The 25,488-nt window shown below is 40.5% G+C and overlaps 1 protein-coding gene across 1 annotated transcript in view; it reads right to left on the minus strand.

Annotated features, from left to right (window-relative positions):
* Positions 1-4,734: 4,734 nt before the first annotated feature.
* Positions 4,735-25,488, minus strand: part of SPATA18 (spermatogenesis associated 18) — a 30,098-nt gene continuing 9,344 nt past the window's right edge. The window contains 11 exon segments of the mRNA XM_060091089.1: positions 4,735-4,806; positions 5,116-5,161; positions 7,957-8,040; positions 9,830-9,953; positions 12,506-12,681; positions 13,531-13,689; positions 15,140-15,404; positions 17,084-17,338; positions 18,912-18,938; positions 18,940-19,035; positions 23,991-24,103. Of these exon segments, the coding sequence (XP_059947072.1) occupies positions 4,799-4,806; positions 5,116-5,161; positions 7,957-8,040; positions 9,830-9,953; positions 12,506-12,681; positions 13,531-13,689; positions 15,140-15,404; positions 17,084-17,338; positions 18,912-18,938; positions 18,940-19,035; positions 23,991-24,103 (1,353 nt within the window). The 3' untranslated portion in view covers positions 4,735-4,798.

Below are 25,488 nucleotides of genomic sequence, written 5' to 3' on the forward strand. Positions count from 1 at the left end.
TGCCAAACACAAGAGTGTAATAGGTGTCACTTGGTTTTTATGCCCTTGACCATCCCATTCAAAGGGTAAAATTCCATTATATATCCTGCCAACCCTAATCACATGTTAAAGGCCCTAATAGTCCTTCGTCTCCCCCTCCATCCATATGACTTCCTGAAAAGACTCCAAAACCTCCTAACACCATGACTGGAACATCATTTAACATGCATCAAGGGACTTCCCTGGTGGCGCAGTGGTTAAGAATCTGCTTGCCAATGCTGGGGACATGGGTTCAGTCCCTAGTCTGGGAAGATCCCACGTGCCATGGAGCAACTAAGCACAACTACTGAAGCCCACATGCTTAGAGCCCATGCTCCACAACCAGAGAAGCCACTGCAATGAGACGCCCGCACACCGCAAAGAAGAGTAGCCCCCGCTCACTGCAACTAGAGAAAGCCCACGCACAGCAACGGAGACCCAATGCAGCCAAAAATAAATAAATTTTTTTAAAAAAGCATAGACAGTTGCTTCCTAAATGAATCAATGATGAATGAACGAATAACTGTTTCCGTTCTCACTTCAACTTTGTGACCCACAGAGCCAAGCCAGTACTAAAGTCTGTTATTCTGAAGACACAGCTCTGAAATTTGTTCCCTGGTCTAAGAAGATAGAAGCAAGTAGGAGGGGTTTAAAATGCCACATCCCCAGCATCCCAACACCAGAAATCAATTGTGAAAGGGTCCGATTCATCAAATGGCGCTCAAGAGCTTCTGACAATTATCTGATTACTACCTTTTCCAAAATATATTTCACACCACATTTCAAGACATTATTTTGGTTGTATCCTAAAATTATGGCTTACACTACATTGAAATAAAGCTATAACATGCCCATTTATCATATTTTTTGTTGCTCACCCAATAGCAAATAGAGTCAACTGCCTGGTTTTCTTGTTTGTTTTGGGGTTTTTTTTACATCTTTATGGGAATATAATTCCTTTACAATGGTGTGTTAATTTCTGCTTTATAACAAAGTGAATCCGATATACGTATACACATAACCCCATATCCCCTCCCTCTTGCATCTCCCTCCCACCCTCCCTATCCCACCCCTCTAGATGGACACAAAGCACCGAGCTGATCTCCCTGTGCTATATGGCTGCTTCCCACTAGCTATCTATTTTACATTTGGTAGTGTATATATGTCCATGCCACTCTCTCACTTTGTCCCAGCTTACCCTTCCCCCTCCCTGCGTCCTCAAGTCCATTCTCTACATCTGCGTCTTTATTCCTGTCCTGCCCTAAGTTCTTCAGAATCTTTTCATTTTATTTTTTTTAGATTCCATATATATGTGTTAGCATATGGTATTTGTTTTTCTCTTTCTGAATTACTTCACTCTGTATGACAGTCTCTATGTATATCCACCTCACTACGAATAACTCAATTTCATTTCTTTCTTTTTTTTTTTTTTTTTTTTTTGCGGTACGCGGGCCTCTCACTGTTGTGGCCTCTCCCGTTGCAGAGCACAGGCTCCGGATGCACAGGCTCAGCAGCCACGGCTCACGGGCCCAGCCGCTCCGCGGCATGTGAGATCCTCCCGGATCGGGGCACGAACCCGCATCCCCTGCATCGGCAGGCAGACTCTCAACCGCTGCACCACCAGGGAAGCCCTCAATTTCATTTCTTTTTATGGCTGAGTAATATTCCATTGTATATATGTGGCACATCTTCTTTATCCATTCACCTGTCGATGGACACTTAGCTTGCTTCCATGTCCCGGCTATTGTAAATAGTGCTGCAGTAAACATTGTGGTACATGACTCTTTTTGAATTATGGTTTTCTCAGGGTATATGCCCAGTAGTGGGATTGCTGAGTTATATGGTAGTTCTATTTTTAGTTTTTTAAGGAACCTCCATACCGTTTTCTATAGTGGCTGTATCCATTTACATTCCCACCAACAGTGCAAGAGGGTTCCCTTTTCTCCACGTCCTCTCCAGCATTTATTGTTTGTAGATTTTTTTTGATGATGACCATTCTGACTGGTGTGAGGTGATACCTAATTGTAGTTTTGATTTGCATTTCTCTAATGATTAGTGATGTTGAGCATCCTTTCATGTGTTTGTTGGCTGCCTGGTTTTGATACACTAATTGCCAGTAATACTATGGAAAGTATGATGTTCATTCTGGCACCCAGGGGGCAATTTTTTTTTTTTTTTTTTTTTTTTGCGGTACGTAGGCCTCTCACTGTTGTGGCCTCTCCCGTTGTGGAGCACAGGCTCAGTGGCCATGGCTCACGGGCCCAGCTGCTCCACGGCATGTGGGCTCTTCCTGGACCAGGGCACGAACCCGTGTCCCCTGCATCAGCAGGCGGACTCTCAACCACTGCGCCACCAGGGAAGCCCATGGGGGGCAATTTTTTAAGCGTGAAATTATCGCATCACATTGCATTTGAAAGAAAATTAGTTCCTGCTTCATTTTCGATGCTCCTATTCACTCAATGTATTAAGGCCAACAACCTTCACCGTTTTGTTATTTAAATGGCATATGCTGAATGTCATTTACCCGTATGGTTCCTGGGCTCACTTTTCAATGACCTAATGCAGTTTGGAATACTAGCTTCTTAAAATCTCCATAACACATTACCCTTAACTATAGGTATGATATTATTCAAAGTCATACTACTAAGAAGTCTTCCGTTCAATCCAAACTTTATAGAACACTATTGGCAGCAATCTGCCTTGTGAAGGATTTGCAAGTGCCTAAAACTGAATTATAATGCTCTGCAACTTGCCATTTCTTAGGAATATGGCAGGTGGAGGACACAGCTGCGGTAATTGGAAGTATTAGATGGATCTCTGGGCCCCTCTCCCCGCACTCATTTTACGGTTGATGATGATCTTAGGATTATAGTTTCAGTAGATACTTGTAAAAAGACTGAGTAATTCACCTGTGGATGACATAACTGAGTTACATTCTTTCGTGAAGTTCACCATATTTCTCCCATTGTCTTGCATAACTTTCTTATATATAGGTATTTGCCCCCCAAATTAATCCTTCAATTGATATGTGGCACTCTCTCTTTTAAATTTGCTCTACTGGCTGTATTTTTTTTTCTTTCTTCCATCATATATGCTTTCTATGACAGGAAAAACACAAAGGAATGCAACTGGACATGACATTAAGCTCCAGAAGAGCCCGAACCTTGTCCATCACTACATCCCTAGCAGTACATAGTGTATCTAGCACACAGGAGGTGCTCATTGAACTTGTGAATGTATGAATGAATGAATGAACAAACAAACCAATAAACAAAAGAACCAATGCTATAGGCCATGGAGGAACAAAAGAAAACAGGAGAGAATATTATTCTGAAATAAAAAGGCTTAGAAGAAGACCACATGGTGTATTGGATGAACAGGTTCCTAACCTCTTTTACACTGTAGACACCTGGATTTCTCGTGGGGAGAAACTGAAATAATGTACATGAAAACAGTATAGAACTACTCAGAGAGTGTCTTGAATATGAAGACAATTAATTGTGAATAAAATAAGCTGAAGCTGATAATTAAGCTGCAGCATGGAATCACAGCATCATGGAATCAACCCCAGAGCAGAGGCACCATTGATATTTATTGAGGGAATTTGTGGCCCTGGTTCAGACCTCAGAAAATGGAGATGGGTGAAGGGAATCTGCAATCTCCAGTTCAGCACTTCTCTCTAAAAGGCACACAGCAAAAGCTGTCATTTGCAAAGCTTGTGTTTAAAACCAGCATTAAAGTGAAAAGAATTAAAAAAAAAAACAGAACATTATTCATCTTGAGAAAGCAACATTCCATTATAATCTTGAATGTGAACTTTTTCAACTGTACTTCACAGTGGAGAAATCAAGGGATAGACATTCAATTTAAAATCCATAAATGGTACCCTTAGCTTTTAGCCTTGAGTTTAAGTGTTTTTAGTCAGATGGAGTTCTTATGCGGTCTGAGTTTGTAAACAACCAGGTGGAATAGGTAAAGGATGTGTTCCAGGAAGCTTTTATATTTCACACATACATTAAAACTGCCCGAAATATTCCAGGGAGATAAACACAAGGTAACTAACATTTATCTCCAAACTGGCTTCTCTCCAAATCACAGCTCTGCACTTATGAAGCAAGAGAATTCTCTCAAGTAAGTAGCTTCAATGAACAGTGCTCAACTCAGCCACACTGGGCACTTCACAGTAAGAAAAGATAAGCAAGCCAATGAACTATATTCTCCTAAATCATCATCACCTACCTTTAGCCTGAAGTCACTGCTATGCTGTAAGTTCCCCAACCTGAGACTAGGGTTGTCTTCCAAACCCCCAAAGAAAATTAAAACACCCCAGATTGTTTTCTAGTTAAAGCTAAAACCAGCAATTATAATATTTATGATCAGTTTATAAACTAAAATGACTCCTCTTGTCTTTTGGACTCAGCACGGTAAAGATTTTCCACTTTAGTTCTTGTAGTTGCTATAAAAGAGCCTCGTATTTCAGGATGAGAATCCTGAACCTGTGTAATGGACTTTGCTTCAAGTGAATATGATCCTAAATACCTAGGCAACTGTTTTTTATCAAATTAATGGAATCTGTATCTATAAAATAAAATAAAATGCAATATATCTGAAGTTACAAATGCACTAAGCCAAAACATTTAACTCTCTGTATGAAGTGATACACAGAATTGCCTTTTCACATTATTTTAAGTGAGGTCTGAGGCAGACAGCAGGGCAGGTGGAGGCACTGGGTAAGTTGGCCGTTTCAGACGTCCTGGGCAGAGGAACATGGCTGGTGGTTTTAAAACCCTAGGGAGAAAAGTAAACCGTTCATTATTATGGTCCATTTCTTAGACTTTCTTTTGGGAAGACCTAAAAGAATGGTGGGTGGTTAATCTAAGTTTACATCAATCAAATCTCTCCATGAGAGCCTCTTCCTGTGTCACCCACGGCACCTGCTGTGGTACCATCCGCGAGAAGGCCCAGAAATAAAAGGTGTGAAGTGGAAGTGAGAAATGTTCTCCAAGGAGCAAAACATTCATTTTGCTGCATGATGCTGAGTTCTAAAAGCAACAATAAAAAGCAGAAACTTTGTTCCATCTAGACCATCCGACTTACTTGGCAATCCACACCTTATTGGAGAAGGACTCCGGCTTCGAGATATCTGGAAAATATAAAAGTGTAGTGCGAATTACACAGTAGATGGAGCTCAAAGAAAGAATCCTTTTGATGTTTTTTTCCTAAAACCAGCTAAAGAGTTTATCTGAAGCAGTTTAGAACTATGATGGTTACCCCCTGAGGTTGAGCACTGTGATTCCTTTTATACTTCCTGAAGCAAATGGACACTCAACTTAGCTTAAATTATATGATTAACTAAAAGCTGAGCTCAGTGGCCTAGTTTTTTGCTGGTTTTTGTTGCTGTGGTTGTTTTTAGTGGTTGCTAAACACTTTGAGGCTGGATGCTCACTGGCCATACTGAAGTCTATGCTTTCCAGAAAATACTTATTATTATTATTAATTAAAGCTAAAATGATCCAATACTCTCTGGCACATCCTTTATATGAATTATGTCATGTGTCCAAAATGCTGTCCTATTAAGGAGGGTCACTGGGAAGCCAGAAAAGAGCTATTTTTCAAGTCTCACCTTTGCTTTCACTGAGGAAAAGCTACCCCCATACCTACAAGCCTGCGATGGCTCAGAAATAACTGACCACAATTATCATTCTTGCTGTGAGCTTTCAAGCACTTTAGATAAATAGACATTAACAAAGACGGAAGCTGTTCTGGATATGAGGTCTCAAACAAGTCAACCAGATTAACCAAAAATGTTTGTAACGGGCTTGTCGTAAAGGGATGATGCTGGAAAGGGACAGGATTTTGGCAGCAGTCTCACCTTGGAGAATCTACTTTAGTCTATCAGAAGTTTAAGTTTGCTCTCCCTGGGCACAAAGTAGGAAAAAGAGAGGTACTTATTACAGAGGGACATTGCCCATTGCTAAGCCTTCCAATGAGGGTCCAGAGTTAAAACTTGCCATGGCTGTAAGTGCAACAGGTGTCTAATATTGTTCTTTCTTCTGGCAGACTACTTCCTCTTAGAATGAGAATTGTGATTCTTCCAGTATAAAACTCATAATTTGTCTTTTTAATTTATCAGCCCATTAAATGTACTCTCCTTTTGCTTCTTCCTACTGTGAATACCTATTTGGCAATAAGGAGAGTTAAGTTATATTAAAATCAGCAAGAGCTAAAGAATGGTGTCTGACACGTGGCTTTCCATTCTCAGGCCACTTCTTTCATGTGGATAGTCGTCCCCAGTTTCCCAGCCCACAAAAATTCTGCCAGATCACATAACTCCACCGTGAACTAAATCCAGAGGGAATCTCTACCTCCTCTGACAGCTGTAACATTCAGTTACTTTGTTGAAATCATACTGATCTTCCTATATTGAAACCCATTCAGGGAAGAAACCATGTTTTAGTCATTTCTGTATCGCCCACACACACATACACACTAGCATCCATCTGATAACAGAAAAAATGTTTGATAAGAACATTATCAGGGCTTCCCTGGTGGCACAGTGGTTAAGAATCTGCCTGCCAATGCAGGGGACATGGGTTAGAGCCCTGGTCCAGGAAGATCCCACATGCTGCAGAGCAACAAAGCCCGTGTGCTACAACTACGGAGCCTGCATTCTAGAGCCCACGAGCTACAACTACTGGAAGCCCGCACAACTAGAGCCTGTGCTCCACAACAAGAGATGCCACCACAATGAGAAGCCTGTGCACTGCAACGAAGAGTAGCCCCTGCTTGTCACAACTAGAGAAGGCCCGCGTGCAGCAACAAAGACCCAGTGCAGCCATAAATAAATAAATAAATAAATTTATTTTAAAAAAAAAAGAATGTTATCAAACATTATGTTTTGTTGAGAGCGGTTTAGAAGTTTAGGGCTAGAGTTGCATCGCTAGAGATAATTTCAGAGAAGTTGCCTTCTCTACCACTCTCCCTAAAACAAGTTTGAACAAATATTTAAAGAATTTTTATTTGAAGGAACAGCAAATTGTTAGCCTGTCTGGTATCTTAACCTGTCTTGGTCTAGATCTGTATTCAAAAGGCATTGACTAAATATTATGTGTTGAATGAATGAACAGTGGTGAATCATAATAATGTTAGTTTTTAGGGATATTATCTCCACAGTTTTCAGAGATATTTTTGCTGTTATTTTTTTTTCTTTGATAGATGTGTGAGTAATCCTAAGAATGAATACACAGAGACTAATCTTAATTCTTCCTACTTTGAAGTTTGGAGGAAAATTAAGATCTGCAATGCCCTTTATACAGTATTAAAATCCAGATCATTTGAGCAATTTCTCCAAACTCATACAAGAAGTTCTAGAGATACCAGAGACAGATGTGTGCAGAGATCAGTTGACTAAGATGTCCTATTCTCTGCTCAGGAGACTCATAGCTAATAGCCCATTTTCATTTAAAGATAAAAATAGGGCTTCCTTGGTGGCGCAGTGGTTGAGAGTCCGCCTGCCGATGCAGGGGACACGGGTTCGTGCCCCGGTCCGGAAAGATCCCACATGCTGCGGAGCGGCTGGGCCCGTGAGCCATGGCTGCTGAGCCTGCGCGTCCGGAGCCTGTGCTCCGCAACGGGAGAGGCCACAGCAGTGAAAGGCCCGCGTACCGCAAAAAAAATAAATAAAATAAATAAATAAATAAAACACGGAATAACTAAAGTCTATTATTCTTTCAACTAATGAAGAAAAAAACTACCTCTACTTCCTTCTTTCTAGAATGATAAATTCCTTAGCCAAGGTAGTATAAAAATCAATCTGGGGTGATTGTAGTAGGTTCTCTTTCTACCTACAAACTTATCATCGCCTATAGGTGACTGCAGACAAAAAAAACCATCAACCATAAGATGATTTTGTGTAAAAATGATTAGACAGATACATACCGTGCTTAAACTAATATGGCTACGAGGGTAGATGGGACTTAAACTCCTGCTTCGACACCGACTTAGAGATCGCACTGAATTCCTCTAGAAAAAGAGAAAGAGAAAAATAGTCAATAGTTTGTGAAAGCCCAGGTGGCTTAAAACAATACTCATATCCCATAGAACGAACAAGAGGTTTTTTCTGATATGATTACACTTGCCCGCTACTGGTCGTCAGTGTAAGTACACTCATTTGCTATAGCTGCCCAATATTTGACAATAGCTCTAGGGTCCTTCAAATAAAATCCCATTACAATGAACTTTGGGATGTTCAAATTCATGATGCTAGTAGAACTTTGTTTTGATGAGTAAACTGTTAGAAATTACATTCAAGTTTGCAAGTGTTGGAGAACATTAAGCTCCATCTGGTCAGGAATTTGTGTTTGTTTTGTTCATTGTTGAATCCCCAGCACCTAAACACAGAGCTTGGGTCATAAATAACTATTGAATAAAATGAATTAATGAATAAGTGAGTGAGTGAATCACTACTGTGGCCCAACTACTGTCCAACTAAGTTAATGAACAAAAAGAAAATTTTATTTCCTATAATGAGATTTTACTAGTCAAAGTCTTCTCATCAATTCCCGTCATTCAACCCTTTCCCAAGTTCTTGCTTTTAGGGTATTTTCTTTGTTTTAGGAGTTTAAGCTCGGGTAAATATTGGTGACATACTTGAGGGGAGAGAAGAAGGAAGTTAAAAGGCAATTGCTATTTGATGGAGAACATAGGAATAGTGGCTATTTCCTCTCCCTTCCTTCCAAATTGCACTGCAGACAGTTTACAACAAGAGTTTCTTAACAGAGGGTAATTGTTGTAAGGGCAAGAAGCACGTTTTATGAGCTCATTCATTGTAGAGCATGTGCGACTGCCAAGTCAACGCAACTGTTTCTATGGGCTCAACTCTTACAGCACAGAATTTTTTCATTGAGATACTTTATGCTACAGTGGGATATTTAAGCTTAAGTTCTTAAGTTCTTTTAAATACACTACTCCGCTTCTCCACTTCATGTGTGAAAAGCTGCCATGAAGCACTTCCCCTATCTTCCATGTACTGAGACCACCCAGATGGTGGCTTTGCTCTGGACCTGGGAGCTCCTCTCCTGAATTCACTTAACTTCTAGGAAGGGCAGGGTAAAACTCCATAATGGGAACAATACAGAATACCCAAGCACCCGTAGCAACCAGTTCCAACATCCTCTCCCCACCTTAACACACACACTTACACACTTGCATACCTAAGACTCCATTCTGAAGGCTGTCCAATTATTTAACATGTTCAAAACATTCTACAGCCAATGTATATAGGAAGCAACCCTCCAAAACTGATTGGCTCTTCTCTCCCCACCTCCTCTGCCCTCTTTTTCTCCCTCCCTCCCCTCCCTACACATCATACCAAGGAGAGAAAAACAGGACACATTCATCATATCCCAAAATACAGAACTATCAGTAAAAATTGGGCCAATTGTTTTCTGATAGTTAATCAATCACTTTTAAATGCTTAGAATTGTAGAGGGCCTCTAAAAGTTGAGCTCAAGGGGCTTTGCCCTTATAATAGCATAATATTTCTAAGACAGAGGAGGCAAATAGGACCAGTTCTATCTTGTAAATAAAGCAATAAACGAAGAAATGACTGCCAGGAAATGATGAAGACTCATGGAAGAATCAAAGAAAAGAATCTGTTCTTTCCCAGTCAGTCCCTTTCCTCTCCTTTGTATGAAATCTTATCAAATAACCCTTTATGAACTTCTTTTATAGAATCTCTGGGTTTATAAATGTTCTCTAACTTGTGAATCAAACACTTGGGATGAATTGTCACTATGCAAGGCCACCGTACAAAAGCCCCTCTCCTGGTGACAGCTTCTCCCTTCATAATGACACAGCCATTCTCCATGAGAGCAGGCCACACGTGATAGAAGACCAAGGGAGCTGTGAAATCGGAGTCATAGCTTCGACGGTACCTATTTTAAACACGCAAAAGAACAAGAAGGAGAAGGTAAGCAGTTATGTAACCTAACTGGGAGGGAAGAGGACATCAGTGTAAATTCTCATCTTTTATTCTGCTCACACTTAGATAAATATGGATCCTGATTCCATTATTAAAGAGATAGTTGTGGGCTCCTAGAATAGGAACCAGTGATAACAAGGACCCAACATGGGCTCACTAAAAACAAGTCATGTCATAGAGAACAGACTGGTGGTTGCCAAGGGGGAGGGGTTGTGGGAGGAATGGACTGGGAGGTTGGGGTTAGCAGATGCAAACTAGTATATTTAGATGGATAAACAACAAGGTCCCACTGTATAGCACAGAGAACTATATTCAATATCCTATGATAAACCATAATGAAAAAGAATGTTTTAAAAAGAATGTATATAGAGATATGCATATGTGTACCTGAATCAGTTTGCTGTAGAGCAGAAATTAACACAGCATTGTAGAAGTGCAATGTGCTATCACTGCACAATGAAGCCACCCCAACACAATACTGTAAATCAATTATACTTCAATTTCTTTTAACTGACAAAAAAAAAGTCATGTCAGACTAGTCTTCTTCCTTCTCAGGATTACAAGAATTGTAATTCAGGGAAATGCTAGAGACAGAGACCATCTAAGTCCCACAGGCAACCTATAAGATTTCTCCTGCTGGGGACTTCCCTGATGGCACAGTGGTTAAGAATCCGCCTGTCAATGCAGAGGACACGGGTTCGAGCGCTGGTCCGGGGAGATCCCACATGCCGCGGAGCAACTAAGCCCGTGTGCCACAACTGCTGAGCCTGCGCTCTAGAGCCCACGAGCCACAATTACTGAGCCTGCGAGCCACAACTACTGAGTCTGTGTGCCGCAACTACTGAAGCCCGCATGCCTAGAGCCCGTGCTCCGCAACAAGAGAAGCCACCACAATGTGAAGCCCGTGCACTGCAACAAAGAGTAGCCCCGCTCACCGCAACTAGAGAAAGCCCACCCGCGCGCAGCAGCGAAGACCCAACGCAGCCAAAAATAAGTAAATAAATAGATAGATTTATTTTTTTTAAAAATTAAAAACAGAATTACCATATGATCCAGCAATTCCACTTCTAGGTATTTATCCAAAGAAAACTAAACACTAATTTGAAAAGATATATACACCCCCATGTTCATTGCTGCTTTATTTACAATAGCCAAGATGGACATCTAAGTGTTCATTGATGGATTAATGGTTTAAAAAGTTGTGGTACCTATACAATGGGATACTATTTTGCTATTTAAAAAAAAAGAGAAGGAAATCTTGTCAAGTGAGACAACATGGATGGACCTCGAGGGCATTATGAAATAAGTCAGACAAAGAAAGACAAATACCATACAATCTCACTTATATGTGGAATCTAAAGCAAACAAACAAACAAAAACCAAGCTCACAGATACAGAAAACAGATTAGTGGTTGCTGGACATGGGGGCAAAATTTGTTAGGGAGGTCAAAAGGTGCAAACTTCCAGTTACAAAATAAATGTCATGCAGACGTATACTTGTTAACAATATAGTTAATAATACTGTATTGCAAATTTGAAAGTTGTTTAGAGAATAGATCTTAAAAGTTCTCATTGGAAGAAAAAAAAGTTTTGTAACTATATATGGTGACTGATGGTGATAATCATTTCACAATATATACAAATGTAGAAGCATTATGTTGTAGACGTGAAACTAATACAATCTTATATGTCAATTATACCTCAATAAAAAAAACTTAAACAATAAAAAGCAATACATGTCTGTATTTCTATAGCACTTTTCTTTTTTTTTTTTTTTTTTTTTTTGCGGTACGCAGGCCTCTCACTGTTGTGGCCTCTCCCGTTGCGGAGCACAGGCTCCGTACACACAGGCTCAGCGGCCATGGCTCACAGGCCCAGCCACTCTGCGGCATGTGGGATCTTCCCGGACCAGGGCACGAACCCGTGTCCCCTGCATCGGCAGGCGGACTCTCAACCACTGCGCCACAAGGGAAGCCCTCTTTTTTTTTAACCTCTTTATTGGAGTACAATTGCTTTATAATTGTGTGTTTCTGCTTTATAACAAAGTGAATCAGCTATACGTACACATATATCCCCATATCTCCTCCCTAGCACTTTTCTTTTAAAGAGTTCCAAACAGACTCCAGGGACTCATTAGTTCTCCCCAAGACCAATATGTTCAATGGAAATCATAACATCACCTCTGAAGCACATTTGACTGAGAAGGAAAATGACCTCAGAAGAGGCCCTGCCCTGTAGTACAGAGAAGTATATGGCTGGGCCTGAAAATCAGGTAATGTCTGTTGATTTCCCCACCCAGAGTTCTTTTCCCTAAATTGTTCTCAGAGAATACACACAAGATCATTTATTTATAAAGAATCCCTTAGTGGGAGGGAGACGCAAAAGGGAGGGGATATGGGAACATATGTATATGTATAACTGATTAAATTTGTAAAATAAAAAAAAAAAGAGACCAAAAAAAAAAAAAAAAAAGAATCCCTTAGCTTCTGCTCCTATGTCTCTTACTTGCAATCATTAAAAATTTCTCCATCGACCCCAAATGCAATATCGAGGGGTGGGTCTAAAGTCTGCATTGCAAAGGCAATGCAACATATCTCTTGGATGAAGTTACTGAGGAGGCAAAAGTCAACTTCAGGAGGGAATGAAATCTTGGGATTGACATTCATGGCTCGGATCACATCCTGAAAAACAAAAAGATGGCATCACCTTGTTACCAACCTGCGAAATACACACTGACAATCCTAAGGACGTTATGACTGCTGGGAGGGGGAAAGAGCATGTGAGTGAAAACAAGGTAAACTAGAAGAGAAGTGCATGTGCTGAAAGGAGGAAGACTCATTAACAGAGAAGGAGGAAAGATGACAGAGGACAAATGACATACTAAAGGCCAAGAAAGTCTCCACGAACAAAAAACTAAAGCAAAAACCCTTAGTAGCTTTCATTTATTATTTCCTTATTTTTCTATTCTGGGCAAGTTATATAATCGCCAACACAGGACTCTGACTTGTTCATAAACTATAATAATAACAATTATAGTAGCTTGCTCTTATTGAGAGTTTACTCTGTGCCAACTCTTGTGCTAAGCAAATTACCTGCTTCCTTTCATTTAATCCTCTCACAAACTCTATGGGGTCATGACCATTGTTGCTCCCATTTTAAGATTAGAAAACTAAAGCACAGAGAGGTTAAGTAAATGTGCAAGGTCACACAGCTAGTAAGTGGCAGAACCAGGATGCAAATCCATAACTATCTTTCCCAAAATCATTGCTCCTAAGCACTATGGTATTCTATCTTCCAATCATAAGAGCCTGTCTGAAGAATAGAACTAGAAAGCTCAATATATTTTCCTCATAATATGTCTAAGAAAGAAAGAGCCAATAATGACTGGTTCTGCAAAATATATTGGATGCTCATTCCTGCTCTTCCATTACATAGATGCGACACTAAGCTGGATGGATTTCTGAGTTATTAGTATTCGTTATAAACAGCAGCAGCAGCACACCAGTCCCAATAAAAGACCCAACACTTACATTAACACTGCTTTGGGAATCATACAGATCAAGATGACAAATGATATAATCCAAGACAGCATCCTCAAAGTCATTTGACCCTGCATAAGACGGTGCCAGCAATTTCCTCACACAGATCTTGAAGTGTCTGAATGCCACTTTAGCTACATGGAACGCCTCCTGCACATAAAAGTACAGCAAATTTATCTGGTGGGAGGAGGGAGGTAAAGAGGTCCAAAGCAAGGAATGAAGAAAGAATGCCCAACAAAAATCCAACATCATATTGGACTTCTGGTAACTAAATTTTGGAAAGTACATAAATACATATAAGACTACCCATATTCACTAATTTCAAGACAGTTGACCACTGTTCTGGTAATCCTGATTGCAAGAAGCAGGACAATGCAGGCATTCAAGGAAATAAAATCACCTGTGGTTACATAAATACTTGAGATATGCTAGATGATGCTTTGATCCCACAGCAATATCATATTACTGGTCAAGAAATAAGAGAAAATTATCAATCTAGTGGTCACATCATACATAGACACATATCAAGCGTCTGACATGTTTCCTGGCATATATTAATTCAACAAATATTTATTAAATGCCTGTAATATAGCAGGCATGGGGAAAACTCAGTTATGCATGAAAGATATAGCCTCTACTATTACAGAACTTTAACCAACTCAGTACATGACTCTTAGTTATATAAATTATATATAAATTAAATAATTCTTAATGATATAAATTCTTTTTTCTGCAAAAAGCCAGATAGTAAATATTTTAGGCTTTGCAGGTCACATAATTGTCTCTGTCATTTTTTTTTTTTACAACCCTTTAAAATGTAAAACCATTCTGATATGTTAGCTCTTGGGTGGTATTTCTCTTAGAATTACAGATCAGGGCCAGATATGGCCCAGGGGTCATAGTTTGCTGACTCCTGATATAAATGAATAGGATAAAGTCTGGTAGATTCTGATAATTCCGCTCTCACACCAATATTTTGTTTTGTTTGTTAATATTTAGCTGTTCTCATTACAGACTCTTAGTATCTCCGTATGGTACCCACAGAATAAATGCTTTTATTTGCTTTGGATTTTAAGATTATATATGAGCACTTTTTAATCTTGCCATACTCAAGTAGTTAGCAGTTCTAGTAACTACTCTTAGTTAAATAAACAGAAGAGTGAACACAATCACAGCCTTTTGATTTTTCTAAGAAAGGAAGGTAACCAATCAAATGATAGCCCTTAGCAATAATATATCCATTGTGCGTACATATACCTATATTACAATAGAAGATCCAGCGCGAATCAACTTGGTATATACCCATCTGAGATAGTCCTACATTTATGGATGCTTCAACAAATGTCTGGTCAAAATAGATATTAACATATATGAATAGTTATTGAGTGTGAAAATAATTAATCGCAAGTATCTGTAATGGAAGGAAGGCAGGGAGGGAGGGAGGGAAGGAGGGAGGAGACAGATGGAAACCCACCCTCCTTCAGTGACCTCAGGCCCTACCAGTCTTTTTTAAGCCGTCCTGTTCGGTTTACCCAAGCACTGCCTGGCCGCAGCGCCCTTGGACCGCGAAAGTGCAGCGGCGCGCGCGAGACTCACGTACCACTGCCGCGATGTAGATGATCCGCTGCACCGCCTCGGCTTTGTCGATGCAGCGCCGCAGCAGGCACTGCGCATCTAGGCGGGCCTCGGAATAGGTGTCGGTGAACCGGGACAGCAGGGCGGCCTTGCGCGCCGCGCTGGACAGTTTGGCGCGACCCGGAGACGGGCTCCTGACCTTCGCGACCGCGGTGGAGGGGCTGGTGGACCGTCTGCGGCTGCGGCCCTGGCTGCGAGGATCAGGGCTCGGAGACCGGCTCCTGGCGGACCTGTTGGTGAGCAAAAATCAGGCAGGGAAGCGCTCTGATTCCATTCACTCTCTTGTTCCTAGACTCGGCTGCTTCTCTCCCCATAAACCAGAAGCCATGGGAGCAGGGAGAGCAGCTCCCTGTGAGAGGCACTGTGTCTCCATAAGGCCTCAAATAGGACCACAAACAAAAAACAATACTCCATATTTGCCTGGTGCATTCGAATTTATAACACACTTTCACTCACTCAGCACATCAATTTATCCTTCAAGCAGCCAGGTAAGGTTAGCATTGATTGTTGGCCCTTTTACAGATGAGGAAGTTGAGGCTCAGAAATGCTAAGAGGGCTATCCTAGAATAACACAGCTAGCAAGAGCCAGAGTTAAATAAAAAGTCAGATTTTCAGTATTTCTTACCTCAACCTTGGGCCACTAACTCATCACTGAGCTTTCTGGTATAAAATGAGATGAACGCTGATTGAACAATGAGAAAGAAATTCTGTGCTCTCTTTCCATAGCAATGGAACCATTTGCAGTCATTTTCTCCTCTGCAGGTCCTCCATTTTCACCTACATAATTTGTGCCCCATTTCGGGGTGGTGAGGAGGTTATCAAGTGAGCTAATACATGTGGAAGTACTTGGTGAATCGAAAAGCATTGCATCAGTGAAACGTATATTGCTACCAAGTACAAAGTAAATGATCAGACGAGCTAGTCCAGAGGGAATGGGCCACCAAAAAGAGAAGATTTATAGAAGGAACTGTGGGGCAAAAGGTAGTACAAAGCAGACTCTCTGAAGGTGGAAAGGGAAAAAAAGCCCTCATTTATAGTGTTTGCCAGTTTCCATGGTGCAACAGATACTTTCACCATAGCCAATTTCAAACTATCAATGTGACGTCACTGAACCCAGAGTTAGGTAGAAGTGCACAGAATCAGTTCGCAGAGCTAGTACAAGCCGGCGCTCGCACAACACTGATGGAGTGATTCCTCAAAATGAAAGCCTAAGGTGACATTTAGGGGAATGGAGAACAGGGTTAGGGGTGGCTTTGATAGCCTGAATCTGGGCACACTGTGGGGCTGGGGGGGAAGAGGGGAAGTGTTAGAAAGAACAAGGAAAATGCAGAAACTCCAAAGAGAGGAACACTCTACTTTGTGCTCACTTAACACTGTCTGAATGACCTGTCTTAACGTTCTGTCCATCAGTAGAAGGGAATTTCACATTCCCTTACCTACTCATTCCATCAAACAAAGTGAGACGTAAAAAGGCAATACCCTGTGAAATGACAGTTGGTCATCCTGGTGAGAGAACTCCTAGAACTCAGAGAACAGGACCCTCCCCCTATCATGGAACAGACTTTCAACATGGGTACCGCCTTTTGCATTATAGGCACTCAAATCTGGTATCAAGACAAAGAACCTTCCTTTTGCACGTCTTAGTTTCATTCCTTAAGCTTCAATGTCAGTCCGAAATTAATTAGTGCCCAAGTATTGTCAATCCACGAGGCATTTTCTCTATGGAAGGGTGAAGTTAGAGAAAACAATCCCTCTACAATTCAAAGTTTTCCATATTATTGGGGTTCGCGCTCAGGATGTCATTTTATTTTTCTTTTTTATTTTTCTTGTTTCCTTTTCCAAGCCAGGTTTTTATCACTAATTCAACAAAAGGAGCTTAAATGAAAAGATCTGTGAGAATTTGTCAGACCTTCCTTGGAGTACAGATTTTTCAGCTGACAGAACAGCTATCTTGTCCTTCAGCGTTCGGAGCTGTTTCTCATAATCGCATATCGCTTCTGCCTTCCGCTGGTCTACGCTCCACCTGTCCGCGCCCATCTGCTCCGAGCCCTGGGGCTCCGAGCCCCGCAGTTCCTCTCTCCCACGCTCGGAGCCCCGCTTCTCTGAGCTCCTATGCTCTGAGTGTCTGTGGCGAGATTCCTCCTGGGCTTGAACAGATGTAAGCCTGAACAGAAAAAAAGGTTTGAAAGAAAAGAGAGAAAGGGAGGGATGGAGGAAAGGTAATAAACAGCAATTGGCCTACTTAAGGAGGCTGCTTTATTTAGTGTGCCGTTATTGCCCTGGGAAACTCGGCTGGAAATACATAGGATCAAACACAAATTAACAAAGAACAGAATTGCCAGGGTCAGGATACCACTTCATGTCTGCAGCTTGCATGGAAAAAGGCTCCTGAAGAAAAGATAGGCATGCAACTCCTCTAGCCAAAGCAGAGTGGGCAGAGTCGTGAAGTCTTTGCAGAGGCAAAGCAGAGACATACTATTCTACGTTGGACGGCTTCACTGCACAAAACTCTGGAAGCCTGTGACCTCCAAAACCTAGTCCAGAAGCTGGCCAAAGATATAATCTATTCTCACTAGCTCTTCTATTCTCTGAACAGATGGAATGTGGGGGGAAACTGCAGTGGAAATTGAATAACATCCACAACACTAAGCAGAAGTGTGGACCTATGAAAATAATGTACTACTATGGAAAGGAGTAAAGCTTTAGAAATAAAACTGGCATCCTCATTAATACAAAGAGGTATGGCCATCATACAAGGGAGCAAAAGCCATAAGAAGAGAACATGCTGTGATGAAAATAACAATGGTGTAAGAAGAAAAGGGAAGGGGTAAGATTAAGAAGGATGTAGAAAAGCTAAAAATGCAATAGCAGAATTAAAAGCTGCCCTAGAAACAGTAAAGAACAGAATTGTTGCTATAGGGAATTGCTGAGTAATATGATCAAAGAATTTGAGAAGCTATATCAACTAGGAAATGAGATTAGTGCTCCAAGCTAAAACTTATGGATGTTCCTGAAGAAATCAGAACAATTGGAACATGTATGAAGGCAAACAGAAAGGTATGTATGTATGTATGTGTACATATATATATATATATATATATAGTTTGTTGTTTTTTTTTTTTACTGCAACTCCCACTTGCTCTTTTTGGGGGAAAAAAAATCAAAGTTAAGATTGAAAAAAGTATAGCCTTAAAGGATCAGTGTTTATTTACCCCTTCTAGAAATTTATCTTTAGAGGATAATCTGAAATTTAAACTAAATTTTCCAGAAAAAATTATTTCCAATGTTGAAAATTGGCATCAAAGTAAATATTCCATGTTAGGGAAATACCCAAATGAGGAAATATGATGTACCTATTTAAGACTAAGCTCTGCTTTATTTTTTCTTAATAATAGAGAAAAATAATGTTAAATGAAAAAATGGGGTCCACAATCGTATACTCACATTTTGTTGTCTTTATTTTTAATGTACTAATTGGAAGAAATAGCAAATGGTGACAGTAACTGGCTCTGGAATTATGAGGGCTAAGGTTCCTTTCTACTATGTTGTACTTTGAAGATTTTCTATAGTGGATAAGTATTGTGTTGTAGTAAGAAAAATATATAAAACATTAATAAAAACATTGCTGCCTTTCCTCTTTATGGACAGATTCTTTCATATTATAATGGAGCACCAAAAAAGCTAAATTCAAAGGTTAATCAGCAGCCTGCAATAATCCTGTCATTTTTTTTTCTTACTGCTTTCTTAGCTGATTTATTTCCTCCTGCAGTCAGAAGGGATATGGCCGATCTGTTCTTGGTTTCTTCAAGAGTCTTTTCAGTTTCAGCCATAGTGTAAGAGAAATCAGTAACTAAAGACAGACTTTCCAAAATTGGCAGACTTTCTAAATCAAGGCATAGGTTCTCTTGGGAACTTTCGCCGTATGATATAAATTCAACATCAAATTATAAGACATCTGCATTCAATTAGATGATATTACAAATATTATGGTACACTAGTATGCAAAAACATGCTAGCATCTTTCCTCGATGTCAAACACAAAGAAATTACAGAGCTACTACCTCTAAAAGACTATGTAATAATTACTGGTATTAGAATGTAAAAGACAAACTTGTTCAGTTTCTCCTTCTCACCCTCCTAATTCATCTGCTCTAATTACACCGAATCCCCAGGCTGCTTCTCTATAAAATCTCCATTTTTCTGTAATATACTAATACCTATTCATATTACTTTGCACTGTAGAGTTGCATTTGACTTAATTTTCCCAGATTTACTAAATACAGACAAATTATTTGCCCGCCTATAGAAAAGTCCTCCACAATTACACTCGACTACCAAGCACTTCGTATCTTCCTGCCTCTGACTTCCACCACTAATTGAGCACAGTTTTCCTGAGTTTTCAACCTAGCTTAGTCCTTGTTAGTTTCAAGGACTCTCCTCATTGTAGACAAATCATAATAAACCATACTATATCTTTAGGAAATGAGAATGTGATGGATGCCATTGGATGAAGACCAGTGGTTCTCAATGAGGTTTTCCTAGTACAGTGAGAGATTGTGGATTGGCAAAGGTTTTTGGACTTCTCTGACCTTGCATCCCTGGAACACCAAGTATCTTTCATCACAGTAGTTCTGAAGCTAAGAGATTGCAACTGCTATCCAAACTCACACCAGTCTTCCTCCCTACACTTGGATGGGAAGCATGGAAGGTCAAGCACTGGCCTCCCCTATACAGTGAGGCAGACTGAGAAATAATGGGACAGCAGGATCCCTATCAAGTCGGCACAGATCCGATGAGACAATGCAGGAGGTGGTGTGAGTTTCCCCAAATTCCATCTCATCCCCTTCTCCTCTAACAAACGCCTACTCATCCAATGAGTGCCTCTCCAAAGGCCACACCTGACTCTCAAGAAAAATTTGTCTTCCCTTCTCCTGAGCTCCTCCAACACTTGTTCACATCTGTAATCTCATTACAAACACACTGAACTACTCGAAGGCAAAGATTTTATTTTATTCATCTCTTTATCCCCAGCTCCTAAAACAGTACCTGTCACATAGATTTTTTAAAAAAAACTGAAAAACTGAATGAATGAATGAAATGTCTGAAGTCTAAAATAAAAGCAGAGGAGCAATAACTTCACAATAGGGATGCTGGTGATTGTAAGGAAATTGCTGTGATTTAATTTCAATGTGAATATGTTATAGATTTTTTTAAGTATATATGGGAAAAATGAACATTTTTATCAAGAGAAAACTGTGGAAAATTAAAAGAAGAAAATAGACCAAGAAAGGAACAAGAATGTGAACAGTAATTGGGTTTTTTTCTCTCGAGACATGGCATACATGTGTGAGCACATATATATACAAGCAAATATATATACCAACTTGGCCCCCTTGGACGATATATAGAGAGAAGAAAGGAGATATCTTCATGTGACAAGCATTGTTTTAAGCAGGCTAACATATTTATTTTTTGTTATGGATTTATTCATTCATTGAGCAAGTTACTGAGAATTTACTATGTGCCAGGTACGATGCTAGATGCTGGAGATACAAGTGTCAGAATAGCGATACTGGACAGTAACCCTTTGGAGCTTCCAGTCTAGTGGATCATAAATATTCAAACAAATTTTTCAAAGTTCCAACTTGCAATAAGTGCTATTCTTAGATGATTGTGAAAGAGAATTAGAGGAGAGGGAGAGGAAAGAAAAGACCATTCAATGTATAGTGGTCACAGACTCTGAGAAAGTCACATTTAAGCTGAGACCTAAAGGACAAGAAAAAGCCAGCCATGCAAAGAGCCAGCAGAAGACTTCCATTTCTCTGAAAAAGCACAGGCAAAGGCCTCGAGGTGAGGAAGTAGACAGAAGACTAGGTGAGGGGAACCTGGCATGAGATGAGGGTGGAGCAAGAGGTAGGGTCAGATCACGCAGGGCTGGGAGAGCCCTGGGAAGGAATTTAGAATTTTTTTCTAAGTACAAAAAGAAGCAACTAACAGCTTTTAAGCCAGGGGGTGACTTGCTACAATAAAAGTATATCTATATGTGCTGTGTGGAACATGAATTGTAGTAGAGCAAGAATGGACCCAGGGAAGCCAGTTGGAAGGCAACTGGCTGAGGCAAAAGGTAACAGTGACTTGAACGAGGGCAGTGGTAGTAGAATAGTAAGGAACGTGTGTGGGAGATGTTTAGGAGGTAGGTTCCACTGGATGTTCTAATAGATTGGATATAGGAAATGAGGACAGGTGAGATTTCTAACCAGAGTCCCAAAATAAAATCCAGCAGTCTTCCCTTGTCTAGGGCTCGTCAAACCTGAGCAGACCTGTCCCCATTCAGCACTCTGTTGGAATTTGCACCTTTGGAACTGAGTCACAGCTAAACTGGTCTCCACAGTGTTAGACATGGGAACCTCCTGGGGTGGGCCTCTCATTCCACATTAGGTATCACCCTGGATTTAGAGACAGGTAGGCAGAGTAGTGGAGGAGAGAGCTGTCTACCATAGAGTGTGGGGACAGCCTCCATCATTTCTGATGCCTTAAAAAATGAAACATGAACCACACGTGGGTTTAAAAAACAAACCAAAACAAAAATAGGGAAAAGCAAAAGGGAAAAGCACCTTCCTGTACGCAACTTTCAAATGGTGGAGGGTAGTGTGTATACAGATAGGGAGAATATACATACAAATGATAAAGCAGGGACTTACCTGATGGCACAGTTTCCCCATTGCAGGGGAAACAGGCTCGAGCCCTGGTCTGGGAAGATCGCACATGCCGCGGAGCAACTAAGCCCATGTGCCACAACTACTGAGCCCGTGTGCCACAACTACTAAAGCCCGCATGCCTAGACCCCCTGCTCCTCAACAAGAGAAGCCACCACAATGAAAAGCACACACACCGCAACAAAGAGTAGCCCCCGCTTGCTGCAACTAGAGAAAACCTGCATGCAGCAACAAAGACCCAACGCAGCCAAAGATAAATAAATTTAATTAATTAATTAATTTTAAAATGATAAAGCAAACAGGACAAGGGGCATATGAAAGGGTATATGGGTGTTCTTAGTACTATTCTTGCAAATTTTCTGTATTTGAAATTATTTCCAAATAAAAAGCTTTTTTAAAAAAATGTGCAGTCATAGTTTTTGGTCCATGATGCCCCTGATGGGTAACTACACAGCCATAGTGACAAGAGAGGCAGGTAGGAATTCCTGGCTCCTACGGATTCTGACTGAAGACAAGAATCAGCAAAGTCGTGAAGCTTTGCCTCACAACCAGAGGCAAATGGAGGCATCAGCAGGGGCCAGCGAATGCCTGAGGAAACTTAACCAGATGAGCCACAACTCAGCGCCCATCAGCACGAGACTCCAGTGCCCAGGTAGAACCAAGGCAGCAAGAACCCAGAGGGCAGTACAAGACCAAAAGCCCCTCTCCTCCATCACCAGGAGAGCCCGGAAACCGCCCTTCACCCCTAGACGCCTGTCTAAGGAAGGAGGAGGGCAACGAGACCCCTTGAAAGGACAAACACAGCCCCGAACAGAACTTGGCATTAACTGAATATTTACACAAAAGGAACTACGATAAACCAGAAAAGAAGTGGCAGATTTAAGGTTCCTTCTTACCCCTCTCCAAATCAGTTGACGTTAGTTGAAATAAGTCATATGAGTTCAGAGGAATTATGCATTTTGCACATTTCATTTGTAAATTTTGACTGCTGCAGCTGTAAAACTACACACTGACAGTGGTTCCAGTTGGACAAATGAATGGGAGTATGTAGAGGTAACCCTGTGTGTGTGTGTGTGTGTGTGTGTGTGTGTGTCCGTGTGTGTGTGTGAGAAAGGAAAAATGTCTGGATTAAAATATGCCAAAATGTTAACAGGCATGAACTAACAGTTGATTTTCATCTTTATACTTTTATTTGTTATATGCATTTTGACAAAGGAAATGTGTATTATTTTTATAATCGGACAAAATTAAATCAATCAATAGAGATGTTTTCCTTAGAAGGAAATCTAATCAGAGAACAAGGCAGAATGCCATACCCTATTCCATCACAAGCCTTAACTAGTGACGAAAGAATCCCTTGCTATCCTCTACATGTCAGCCATGGAGCAATGCTGCAGTAGAAGAAACACCTTACTGATGGATTTTTATTAGATATGTTAAAAGCAGTTGCATCACATTTGTCTATCTCCCTCAAATACAACCCAAAGTTTGCAATTTTCTTTGCAGTGATTCCTTGAACTTGCTACCCTGGCTTTGCACACAGCGTACATCTGAGATCTGTTACTGCCAGACATTGCTTAACTTTTTAAAAATACATTTTTATATCTAAAAGTTATTCCAAAATCTTGAATGGTTCTCAGTTAGGCGTGTATAACCCCTAACTGACAGATAGATGCAGGCTGCTTCATCTTACTTTCTCTCTCTTTCTCTTTACCTGATCTTTCACTCTCTTTAACCCTTCCTCTTCTGTCTCTTTTCTTATTTTCCTCCCCAAAGTTAGATTTTCATGCAACAATCTTTCTCTTTCATACATATGGACTGATAGTGGGCCTATGGAAAAGAAGCCCCAGGAATGAAGCCAAGGGGACCAGGGTCTTAGGGATCATAATGTAATATAGGAATCCTGTCCCCAAATTCAAAGACACTGCCTCCCAACTCATACACACAGACACAGACACACACACACATACATACACACATCATATGACTTATTTGCAAATGTCTACATTTTACATGAGCCAGTATTCTCCTTTCAAACTTAAAAATTAAGTTAAGAATAAGCAATTCTTTTTGGAAGAAAATAACTTGCATTCCTCTTACTTGTCTTGAACCTGGTTGAGTTGATTACGAGTTGCATTCAAATCACCATCTAATTGTTGTATGTCACGATCCCAAGCGTCAAACTCTTTATGTCCGTCTTTATCAAACGTGACCTGGAATGGTACACAAATCAAAACAGAGTCTGAATACATGAAACCACATGGGCAGATTGCAAAAACATTACACTGGAAAAAAGAAGTCAAGTACAAAAGGGCATGTAATGTATAGTTCCATCTTCATGAATTTCCCATGCAGGCAAAATTAATGGAGAGTGATAAAAATCAGAAGAGTGGTTGCCCTGAGGGTGGAAGGAGGGGAATGGGAAGTGGCACAAGGGAATGCTCTGAAGTGATGGAAATGTTTTATATCTCAATAGTGGTGTGACTTGCAAGAATATATCCATTTGTCAAAATTCACCAATCTATGGTTTTCACTACAGGTAAATGATACCTCAGATTTTTTAAAAAGACAGTGAAATATCATCCTACATCTTTATACCCAAAGATGGAAACTTCCACAGGGGGTAAAACATGCACAGGGGGTAAAAATCTAAGAGGCATATGAAAATTCCCACATAAAAAAATTTGTTTAATAACAACTGATGTCTCCAGAGCCCTTACTATATGTAAGTTGTTTCGCAGGTTTATCACGTTTAACTCTCACAGTGACCCTGTCAGCAAAAGCATTGTTTCCATATAACAGATGAGGAATCTGAGACCTAAAAGGTTGGACAACCTACCCAGGACCATAGAAGATAGACTAGGATTCTGCCCAGTGATCTCTAAGCAGGAATCCTTTGGCCACTACCTCATAAGGCCTTCTTGCTTAGAACTGCTTGCTCTAAATGGTTCAGTTTTTGAAAGGAATTCATGTAAATCCATATAAACATTTAAAATCAAGGTTACAAATGTTTTTTGCCTATCCAGACATAGTGATACCAGCGCCTTAAGGAAAGTATGCGTTCTCTTTCCAGTCTGGTCCTCAACTGTTAAAACACTGCCACTGTTGCATGGAAACCACCAATATCAACCACAAATGATGAGACTCATGATCAATCTACCAGAATTGAGTTTTCTTCTTATCGTGGAAGTTTCCAGTTAGTTTTATTTTACTCTTTCAGAATACTGAGCTTTCCCCCATCTAATGATCTCTTTCTCTTCTGACCCCGCCTGGTGGTACCCTGTCTGGGTGGCTAACTTGTTTAAAAGTTACTATTTAGTGCCTAGTGTGGGCCCAGCAATGTCCCAGATGCAGATCATCACCAGGACCTTTTCACAGCTGAGGAAGCAGGGGCTTATTGAGTTGCCTGAAGCCATACCACCAGTAAGTAGGCAAGGCTGAGATTTTTAACGCCGATCTGTCTTAGGAGAAAGCTCAATCCATTATGCCATGTATTACTGTATATAGAAACTCACCTTTTCGACCCATGTCTCAATTCACTAACTAGAGTTGAGCCCCTCACTAGGTAAAAACCATATCTTACATACGTTTGAGTCCC

The sequence above is a fragment of the Mesoplodon densirostris genome, chromosome 1 (assembly GCF_025265405.1).
Source record: "Mesoplodon densirostris isolate mMesDen1 chromosome 1, mMesDen1 primary haplotype, whole genome shotgun sequence".
Taxonomy (NCBI): Eukaryota; Metazoa; Chordata; class Mammalia; order Artiodactyla; family Ziphiidae; genus Mesoplodon; species Mesoplodon densirostris.